Here is an 11,318-nt window from a genome sequence, read left to right as displayed (position 1 = left end):
CAAGGACTCGCTCCGCCCATTATGCAAATTAAAACCCCGTGGTTGGGGATCCGCTTGCCGGGGGTGGGGCCATCGGCTGCAGACGGGATATAAGGCGGTGGGGGAACAATACAGCTGCATCTCAGCTCGGTCGCTACGATCGCGGGAAGCAGCCCCAAGGGTACAGGCTGTAACCAGAGCTACCTACCCGCTTGGCCCCACAGGAGGACGCGGGGGAAAGGTGATTCTAGGGGGTGGGGCCCTGGAGGGATTCCCCCCCCCCCCCCCCGACTCAGGGGCTGTAGTTAGGTGACTCTGGGAAACTTGGAGGCAGCGCAGTTCCCCCCAGCGCCTCTGCCCTGCTCCAAGCCGGGTAGTGGGGACCGACCCGTTTGTAACTTACGCGCCCCACGTGCGTGGGGGGCCGCTGACGACGGGTGAGTTGGAGCAGCTCCGCGCGTGGGGGTCTCCGATATAGGGCTTTGGGGTCTAGTGGGCGCGGTCCCTGTGTGTATGTGGGGCGGTTGGGACCTCCTTGGTGGGTGCGTTCAGTGGGGATGTGATCACGCACGGGAAGATGCCGCGAACGCCCCGTAATGAGAGTTTTGGGGGGGCGTGGGGTGGCCACGGTTCAGAGGCTGACCTGAGGTTGGGGTGTTAAGCCCCCCACCCCAAGCCAGGCGGTTAATCGCCTCTTCTCCCCCTCCACATCTTCCATGATGCTGACACTGTGCTTTGGGATCCCTAGGCGTCCCCCTCCAGAGATGGAGTTCGACTCTTACCAGCATTACTTCTATGACCATGACTCCGAGGAGGATTTCTACCGATCCACCGCCCCCAGCGAAGACATCTGGAAGAAATTCGAGCTGGTGCCCACTCCCCCCATGTCGCCCCTGTGCAGCGCGGGGGTGAAAGCCTGTTGCTCCGGGGCAGGGGAAAGGTCCGACTGGCTCTCCCACTGCTGCCTGGCCGGGGAGGAGCCGGAGTATCTGATCGACACCGGGGAGATCTTCGGGAACCTGAGCGCCTTCGTTCTCCAGGACTGCATGTGGAGCGGCTTCTCCGCCCGGGAGAGGCTGGAGAAAGTTATGACCGAGAAACTCTCCACGGGCACGCAAAGGGTTAATCCGCACAAGCCTTCCTTCGCCCAGGACTTCGGGTTCAACAACTCGGTGAGCGAGTGCGTGGATCCTGCTGCCGTCTTCCCCTGCCCCTTGGCTGAGAACAAACATCCCCCTGCCTCCTCCGGGCCCGAGCGGCAATGTGATTCTGGTAAGGGATTAAAAAAAAACCCCACAAGCTCCCTTGCTTTAAATCAAGGTGTGGGCTGGTCCCAGCAACCCAGTGAACTTTCTGCTTTCTCCAGCACTGCAAACCCGCCGTGCTGCTGGCTCTCCCGTTTACACATGTGTTGGTAAACAGTCTGGGAACGGCTCTCTGGAAGCCCAGCCTCCTTTTGTTGTGACTCCAAGCTCGTGTAAAGCCCACGAACAAGAACAAAGGGAAGCTGAACAGTCTCTTTCCCGCTAGGATTTTTGCTGGGGGGAAACCCCTGCACGTTGCAGGGAGGGGGTGACCCTGGAGGGACCTCAGATTCCAGAAATCTGCTGCCTTTTTTTTTTTTTTAAATCTTTCCCTCCTGCTAGGAGACGGCGCTGGGTTCCTCTGGGGAACCGCTCTCTGAGCCTGGAAGCTGCATGGGGAAGTTTGCAGCTTGCTTTAGATCCTCTTGTAATGCTTTCCATCGCAGCCATATTGCTGTCCTTTCGGCTTGATTTACAGCACCCAGCCTGAGGTGCTCCCCCACCACTAGGTTTCAGCTGATCAGACAGTTTCCCCTTTGCAGCCTGGCAAGGAAAGTCTGTCTCCGATGGCCTCCTAGGACAAAAGGCAAAATCTCTTTATGGGCTTTGACCGTCACAAAACAATTGTTCATGTCTCTGGGGACATCCCTGGTTGGTATGTGTGGCGGAGGGAGAGGCTCGCTACCAAGCAACTAGATGCATCTCCTAATGTCTTTGTAGCACCCTAGCACTGCCTCTGCGAAAGGGCCCTGTCTCCTGGGTCCTATCCAGTCTCAGGAAAACTGGTGTAAATACTAGACTGAAGCGGAAGAGTGATCAAGGGCATGGTGTGTCAAGCCACCAAAACGAAGTGTGAGCCTTGATCTGTAGGGCTGGAAGTTTAATACATGCTATTCAATTTTATTTTTAAAGCCCTTAAATTTGTCACTTAATGGCAGGCAAAAATCCTCCCAAATCAGCTAATTTATTTTTTTTTGCTCCTTCTATAAATGACCAGATGGAGGAGGTTTGATTTCAATACACCTAAACTCCAGGCAAGATTTAAATGACTGCCCTCTGAAACGAAGGGGGGCATGACGGAAGTGCTGACACAATCTTGGGGGTGCAGAGCTAGACATCTCATTATCTTGACCTCAATACTAGAGTCTGAGTCAGGGATGAGTAATTTAGTTATGACTCATTCCAGGGATGAGGATCGCTGGGCCAAGAAGCACCTTTTAGGACTGAGATTTAATTACATTAGGATGATGGAGATAGTAAAGAGGCTGCAGGCTCTAAAGGCCTTAATCTCAATTAGTGGGAGGGGGACAACTGCATTCATTATTTCTACTTTAATCTTGCTACTTGGCTGACCTGCACTTTAGCTGATCTGAATCCAGGCCCCTTGGGCACATGCTCCTGGCCACATGGTCCCAGAACAAAAAGCAACAGATTGGAGCAAACAATGAGGGGGGGCCTGAGTGAGTGACTTGGGCATTGGCCAATGAGAGATGGGTAACTTGGCAGCAGCAACATTCCAAGTGCCTGCTGAGGCAGCCAATGGCCACCTGGCTGGGAGGAGGGGCCCAGCCAGTCAGATTTTATTTTTATTAATGGGGAAAGGAAACTATTGTCCGCACAATGGAAGTTTGTGACAAAAGAAGGGCATAAAAAGTGCATGGTACAAAGCAACCAGGAAATAGGTAGAGGGTGTGTGCGTGTGTGTGTGTGAGAGAGACACCTAAAACAATAAAACCACAGTAGCGAATTCTAGACTGCTGATCACCAAGTGGTGTAAGACCCCTGAAGGATAATCTCTGTAGCATTAGGGGGGCATGGGAGACCATGTGTAATGTGGAGAGCAGAGGATTGGGACTCAAGAGCCCTGAGTCCCAACCTCTCTTCTGATTTAACAATAATCTACGGGCATGATGAGTATTGCCAAAGTGCAAAAAGAGACAGACCTCCGCCGTCTGCTAGCCTAGAGCTTCACTCCGTGTTGAGGGTCTTATTCATTGACAAGCTGCATGACCGTGGGCAAGTATATTAAACAGCTCTGCCTCGGTTTTCCCCAACCCTAAAATGGAGGCAATGCCTATCTTTGAGAAGTGTTTTGATTGAGTGAAAGGCATTGCTAATGCAAAGTGTTGCTAAGCCAGTTGGAATGCCGTGCACAAGTGATATGTGCTTGCTTTTGAGCTTTCCAATCTCTTGGGGAAAGAGCGGGTGACTTTGGAAAGTGGCAGGGAGTGAATTGATAGTAGCCACTATAATTCAGGGATGGCTAGAGTGGAGTTTTAAAGAGTTGGGTCTGTTCCTCTGTGTTTACAGCTTTGATAACCTTTCCCCTCAGACCCTTTCTTTAAGGCTGAACATGTTTGGAGGTGGTGAGGGGAGGAATGTTAAATGGTGGATGGCTTAGAGATTCATTGAACCTGATGGCAAAATGTCCCCCCTCCCCCACTGTGAGAGGAGAGGATTGTCTCTTCCCCTCCTTCCCCCAGCTGAATGGGGAGAGGAGAATACCAGGGTGGGGGGTGAATAGGATTTATAACTTGTGAAAAGTAACAAGTCACTAAAGTGCCCTTTGTTCCTGTTCACTGCAGCTTCGCAACTCAGCCCCCAGATCCCTCATTTACAATTCCAATGGGCCATGAAAGAGCCCGACAAGCAGGAGCAAGGGGAAGATCTTTATCCTTCAACTCTGTCCCCAGCCAACTAAGGCTCTTGCTTCCCTCCTTTCTGCTGGGGGAGGTGAGGACTGGTGCAGCTGTAGGAGCTGGGGGTGCAGGAATTTCTGGCCTGTTGGGTCTTTGTTCTTAATGAGTTTTGTCCATGGTGTGTAAGGGAAACAGTAAAAAAATCCATGTCCCATTTCCTGGGACGCAGAGCCTGAGGCTAAGGAGAGAAATCTCAGTCCTATGACTGAGATTAGGTGATGTGGAAAAGACCAACTCAATCAGAATTTTTTTATGCAATGCACTGGGATCCAAGCAATATGATCCTCTTCCTGATAAGTGTAACCTAGCAGGGTGACTGTCTAATCTCCAGAACCTAACGAGGTACCTGGTGCATGGTGCTCCAGTATGGTGCTGCACCATAGTCTTTTCTTCGGGCATGTCACTGCCCCATTGTTAGAGGCTGGGCAAGAGATAGCTGAAGGGAATAGTTGAATGATTCCAAGTGATGGGTTGTTTTGCTTGCATCTATTTTGAACAGAAGGTGAAGAGATTGACGTGGTGACAGTGGAGAAGAGACAATCGCTTGGCATGAGGAAGCCGGTCACCATCACCGTACGAGCAGACCCCCTAGATCCCTGCATGAAACACTTCCACATCTCCATCCATCAGCAACAGCACAACTACGCTGCCCGCTCTCCACCAGACCCCTGCTCCCAGGAGGAGGCCTCAGAGAAAGAGATCAAGGAGGAGCCCCTGAGCAGCCCAGAGCAAGCGGCAGAGAGCTCATCACCTGAGCCTTGCCTGCTGAAACCCGGGAGTGCCCCGAGCTCAGATAGCGAGGACATGGCCAAGAGGAAAAACCACAACTACTTAGAACGCAAGCGGCGAAATGATCTCCGCTCACGCTTCCTGGCACTGAGGGATCAGGTCCCCGGTCTGGCTAACTGTCCCAAAACCCCCAAAGTGGTGATCCTGAGTAAAGCTTCGGAGTACCTGCAGTCGCTAGTTAATGCAGAGAGGAGGATGGCTGCAGAGAAAAGGCAACTGAAGTTGAGACAGCATCAGCTGCTGAAACGAATCACCCATCTCAAGGGACGTTAGCTACCAAAAACTTGACACCTTTCCAATATTGATTTGCACATTTTTGGTTATTGTGAACCCTCCAAACTACAGATCCCAGAATGCACTGCAGCCAGCGCACACAAATATGGCTTGCATTCTAGGAAATTTAAACTGTGTGCAGGGCGGGGGGGATGTTCTTTGTCTCCCTTATTCACGTCTGGTCTCGGGTTTCTCTTTTAACAGAGCAGGGAGTTGCCAACTGTGGGCTGAGTTAACTCTTATCCTTTGGGGATGCTGGTAGGTTGGCACCGGAATAGTGTAGACACTGGATTTTGCAAGACACTTCGGCTGAAATTGTCAAAAGTGACCGTTGAGTTCTGGGTGTCTCATTTTGAGGGTGTCCAACTCAAAGCACCTGTGTCCTGACTGCCAGAGCTGCTGAGCATCTGAACAGAGATGTGGAACAACACTGGCTGAGGCCCACAGGAGCTGCCTCAGTGCCTCTGAACTTCAGGCTTCAGGTGCCTGAAATTGGGCACTTACAAATTGAGGCCCTTTTCCAAACTCGGGGCCTGAGTGGACAACCCAAACCTAGAGATGGCAGGATCCTCATTCAGACAGAGAGGACCTGTCACTGAATCCAGCTATTCTGTGGATTTACTTTCATACACACACACAGTTTTAGGTGGATTGTTGACATGGCCGGTGCTGCCATGGACCTATTAAGTTTGACCCAACTTCTGTCGTTCAGCCCAACCCCAGCAGTGGTTCCCCTGGTGTGGTACTCTTCCACCGTCCCTTCCCTGACCCATCCTCGGGGTTCGTACTGGCCCGCCTCCCCAATCACCACTCTTCACAACATCCCCCATCCTGTTCTGCAGCAGCGGGGACTGAGCCCATGTACCCAACAGATCCCCTCCAGAAGAAGTCCATTAAATTCCTGAGTGGCTCCTGCTCCACTGCAACTGAGTCAAGAGAATCTAGGCCAGGGTGTTCAGATCCAGAGTACAAGGGGGTTGCAATCTGGTGGTCCAGTTTGGGTCCATCTCTCTAGAAGCAGTAGTAGCTGGGGAATGCCTAGAAGTGTGTTGGGAAAGCTTTCCTCTAGGGGCCAGGGCTGCTGTTAAAGATCCTTTTTCTCCCAGGGGTGGGATGATGCATGGATAAACTCTTACCCCTGGAGAAGAACCAAGACTCGCTTGACATGGACTATACCTCACTTTCTTACCACTTTACACAGTAGCTTGTCTTGAGGGTTGTGTTCTAGAAACTGCTGCTGTAACTGCCTGAGTCTTATACTGGAGGACCCTTTTTTTAATACTGTATTTTTGTACAACTTTTTTGAAGAGTATTGTTAAAGATTTGTCTTTTTGTAAACCTTTTTGGGGGGAGTGTGTGCATTGTCCCTGCTGCAGCGTGGAGAGTATGTGTTGGTGTTGGGGGGAAATGCCTTTCGAGGAGAGTCCAGATCCTGTGTTCTGATTTACTGTTGGGAATTAAGTGAGAGATTCCTTAGGGGGGCGGGGGGGCGATGTTATCTGGGGCCTAGCTCCTCAAGGAGTACAATGGGCTATTGAACAGGGTTTTCCTCTCTCTCAGAGGATGAGGGTGAAAATTACCCTGTGTGGCTGACTGCCCGTATTCCATGAAAGCAGGCTCCTAAGAGCGATGCTCCTTAAGATCCCAGGTGGAGCCCAGGATTGATGACAAGGGCTGATCGAATTGGTGCCTGGAGCTACTTTGTCTTTACTAGGTGGATAGAAGCCACTTCTTAGAAGGGATCTGATCAGGATTCAGCCTCTGTTTGCTGACCTGCAGCGACCCTCCCTGAAGTTGCGTTTGTTCAGCTGGCCAAGTGTCTTCTCTCACCTCCTCACAAATCTCCCTCTTCTGTGAATACTAACCAGTTGATGCAGGGGATATGGGGAGGGGAGTAGGACCGGTGGCCTTCATCTCCCTTGGCACTGATGGGGCTGACCCTCGACTTTGCAGCAGAGATGCACAGAGCAGCCGGTGAGCTGTCTGCCTCCTAACTGACCTGTTGAGAAACTTTAGAGTTAACACTGTGGTCGGATTTAGCACTTTCTTCATTACCTCACACTTCATAAATAAATAAGTTACAAAGACAGACTGGGTTGGCTTTTTCCATAGAGTTGTTCCCTGGGTGCCTGTTTCCAGGGGGGTAACTGCCACTGCTGCTGCCCTAACTAACTTACTTGCCCAGCTTCGAGTCTTTGCGGGGGCCCTGAAGAAGGGTGCAGTGGCATTGCTATTGCATGAGCAGTTAAGATGAGCCATAAACTGTGCACAAAGCTAAGGAGGGCTGCTGGGGCCCGGCTACTGGGTCGATAGGACTTTCACCTACAGCCTTTCCCTCTTTTGTTAGAGAAGGGCCACCATATCCCACTCGCAAAGCTTTGCCTTTATAGGAAGGGGCGTGTGCTGTCTTCTGGCCATTTGGCCATATCCCTGAATGGCAGGATCAAAACCTCAGCACAGGCATTGTTACTGTGCCTGAGGTATCCCAGGCAAGTAACAGTCACTGAGCACAGTTATAGGACGGATGTGTGTCTAGAGAGTTATCACAGCTGTTAGATCCCCAAATGCCCCTGGGGAAGGCTTGGAGGAAAGAAGGGAGGGGGGAGTTTGCAGAAATTAGAGTGCGAGATATTTAGAAGCAAACAGTAGGATATTTTCCTTTAAGCAGCACATAGGCTCCTGCGAGCAAGACTAGTCCCTCTTGTGTAGACATTCTCATGAAATTTAAAATGTGGAATGGCTACAGCAGTGGGTCCTGGGAAACAAATCACCTAGATTAATTTCTCTTTAAGTGGTTTTGTTGAGGAAGAGGGGCTGAGAGCTGAGATTCTCTAATGAGGGACTCGATGTAATTTTAAACTCTTCTAATGGCACTACAGAGCAGTCAGCATGTGGAATTCACTGCCCCGGAAGGTCACCAAGATGAATATGATGATGAATTGTCAGTGAATAACTAGAGGAAAGCTCAGACGGGGAATGAAATTGCTTGCTCGGGTGGGAGGGGGGCTAGACTTCCCTTTTGGGGCTACCAGAGAATTCCCTACATCCCCATATGCAGAGTTTGAAATATTTTTTTACCTTAATTTGAAGCATATTTATTACCCATTAACAATTCCAGGTTCTTGGTTTTAACTCCTGGAGGCAAACTCCTGTACTAAATGCAATGGAGCACAGGCATTGTGTTACTGCTAAGGCAGTCTCTAGAATGGGGCTAAAATACCATTTCAAGAGAGGTTTAGTTGTCTGAATGAAGCAAGTCTTTTAAAGAATGATTAATCAATGCTCCACGTTCCTTTTGGTTCCTGAAATAGCTGCCATGTTTTACACTTTTGTTACTCACTGTGTTGCATCAGATGAGGTCGAAGCATTGTACAGACACTGGAGTTCAACTTAGAATACTCTGCTGTGACTTCTAATGGTCACACAGCCAAACTGGGAGTCAAACCCTGGTGTTCTGACTCCTAATACCTTGCTCTCACCTCTACACAAAACACTTGTGGTAAAGAATATAGGTTCAAAAGTGTCTAGATTTATTTTGCCAGGAGGGCAGGGTGGGAAGGAATAGATGCACTCTTCAATGCAGCAGTAGTGGGTTGAGTTGATCCTCTCTATTCGTCCGGTCTGCTTGTCCCAGAGCATGACAAGAAAAAGATGGAAGGTGGGATTTGTACATGAATTTCCATGAGTTAGCACAAGTTTAATTGCAAGTCAATAGGATGTGTGCTGCTAAGCCATTTAGGCACCTAACCCTTGATTGATTTCAGTGGCAGTTAGAAGCCTAAATACCGTTGAAGATCTGGGTTTTAAATGCCCTTGAAAATCTCACTCAGAGACTCCATTTAGTTCAGTTTAGCGGTTGGATAGTACGCAGGCAAAAAACAATTTCTGGAGACATCTCTGTAAAGTTGTGCACTGAGCTGGCTTGGAAGCATAAGTGCTGGAACTAAGGGTGCTGGATGGGACTGTCGCACGTCCTGGCTTGAAGTAGTAATAAGCCAAATACATGGGATCTGCCTTCAAACCCCCCCACCCACTATAAAAATTGTTCCAGCACCACTGCTCGGAAGGCTGCAAAAGTACTGGACCATAATTAGATGAGACAACATTGTAAGACCAGAGAAGTGGGAGTCAAGATAACTTTTAAACCAAAGTGCAAAAGTCTGTAGAGATATAAAGATTCATTATACACCTGTTTAGAGGGAGAATAGTTGAGGGTATGGATACACTTGCAGCCATACAGCGCTGCCGCGGGAGCGTTCCCATGGCAGTGCTCTGAAGTGCGAGTGTGGTCGCAGTGCCAGAGCTGGGAGAGAGCTCTCCCAGCGCTGCAGGTACTCCACCTCCCCATGGGGATTAGCTTATAGCGCTGGGGCACTGTTTACAGTGGCGCTTTACAGTGCTGTAACTTGCTGTGCTCAGGGGGGTGTTTTTTCACACCCCTGAGTGAGAAAGTTGCAGCGCTGTAAAGCACCAGTGTAGCCAAGGCCTGAGCTAGGTCTGGCTAGGGATAAGTCTGAGCATATTAAAAAAAAAATTAGGTTTGCATAAAATACTCAGACCTAATCATAACCCACTGTTGAAGAGGATGGTTAGTGGAGTAAGCATTGTGTTTGAAATAGACCCATTGGAAGCACAGGTTAAAAATACATCAGGATTAAATAAACCTGACATCTACCCAAAGCAGACAAATCGAATAAAGTGTGCATGGATGTGTGCATCTCTTGAATAAGACTTTCTGTGTGTACATTAAAGATGCCAGGGTATTTTTATAAGGATGGTGTTTTATGCTGTTAAAATTACCTACAGAGAGGTTTTTAAAGGACTTTTTTGGGGGGAGGGCGGGCAGAGGCTTAATGACAGAAGGTATGAAAGATATTTAAATGAAACAAACAGGGCTATTTGTGTTTGGAAGTTACAAGTTCTTCTGGGATCAGTCAATTTGAAATCTAGTCAATTTCAAAACCAAGTTAAAAGTAGCTTTAGATGTTACACCTGACCTTGAAGCTTCCTGCCATTTTCTGTCACTTTTCAAGTACAGCTTCCTATCTTTAAACATGCTTTTTCTAGTCTTACTACATGAAGGAGACAGGGAAACTGACAGTACAAGGTAAATATTGAAACTGACTATACACACAGTGCTACCAAAAGCATGTTATAAACAAAGGGAAAGCATATTTCCTCCTATAATCTACTTCAGCAATCAGACTCTCAGATGTTAGCTGTAATAATAGTAAACAGTTTCAGACAAAAGCCAATTTTTAAGTTCACATTGTCCTGTTAACACCAGCCTTTTGGGGGGGGGGGGTCACCTCATTTCATATTGCATGTATTCTACCATTCCATGGACCATGCGTTACTCTGTATCTGTTTTACTACACTCTTGCAAAATTCTTCTTGTTCAGGGTGAGTAATTTGTTCTGGGTGAGTAAAGAATCATGTTTTTTCTATTCTTATCATGCTGAAGGGTTGCGGGGGGGTTGTGCCTGAGTTGGTAAAGTTTGTGACAGTTTGGCAAGCCTGCTATAATCTCATCTCCTCCAATGATATGTCTCCTTGCTGCCTCTAGCTTTCCCTGTTGCTATGCCAAAAGATGTATGTTGCTAGGATAAGAGCCATTTTCTCTCCCTCTTCTGTATCTGTTGCTGCAGTAGAAGTCACAGAACCCCCTCTGTTACCTTGGTAACAGTCTCCTCCTACTGTCTCCCTGGTAACAGTCTCCCCCATCTTTTTCTTCCCTCTTCTCTCTGTTGCTACAGTAACAGTTGCCTGCTCCCCATCTCTCCCTGTTGCTGCTTTAGTTCTTTATCCCTCTGTAGCGCATGCGCTCAGTCACCATAGTAACATTCTCCCTCTTTCCTCTGTTGCTATGGTAACATTCTCCCTCTCCCCCCAGTCCACTTCTCATCTTCCCTTCTACCCCTCCACTTCTCTGTTGCTACAGTACTAGGGCCCCCATAACATAGCCTAAAGGAAGATCCATGTAGTCAGCTGCAGAGGGGCTTAGCTCTCTCACTGCCAGGGCTTTACAGCGATGAGGGTGAAGCTCCAGGGTGGGCACTGGTTTGTAGGGATGGTACATGTCCGGGTGATGGTTATTCTGGGTGAGGTCGGGCCCGCTCTGGTTCCAGGGACCTTTTGTGCTAGGCTCTGCACAGACAGGCCCTGCCCCCAAGAGCAGTGGAAGCAGATGAAGGAATTGCTTAAGGTCCCCAGGAGAGAGAGAGAGAGAGAGTGTGTGTGTGTGTGTGTGTGTGTACACATATTCCTATTTAGG

The 11,318-nt window shown here is 49.1% G+C and overlaps 1 protein-coding gene across 1 annotated transcript; it reads left to right on the top strand.

Annotated features, from left to right (window-relative positions):
- The first annotated feature begins 202 nt into the window (after nucleotides 1-202).
- On the top strand, nucleotides 203-7,133 carry MYCL (MYCL proto-oncogene, bHLH transcription factor). The gene is made up of 3 exons (XM_032789581.2): nucleotides 203-220; nucleotides 728-1,251; nucleotides 4,482-7,133. Exons 2-3 carry the CDS (start codon nucleotides 744-746, stop codon nucleotides 5,042-5,044), a joined length of 1,071 nt encoding a protein of 356 aa, XP_032645472.1. The 5' UTR covers nucleotides 203-220; nucleotides 728-743; the 3' UTR covers nucleotides 5,045-7,133.
- Nucleotides 7,134-11,318: the final 4,185 nt, after the last annotated feature.

Source organism: Chelonoidis abingdonii, chromosome 25 (assembly GCF_003597395.2).
Source record: "Chelonoidis abingdonii isolate Lonesome George chromosome 25, CheloAbing_2.0, whole genome shotgun sequence".
Classification (NCBI taxonomy): Eukaryota; Metazoa; Chordata; order Testudines; family Testudinidae; genus Chelonoidis; species Chelonoidis abingdonii.
This window is presented reverse-complemented; position numbering and strand designations above follow the sequence as displayed.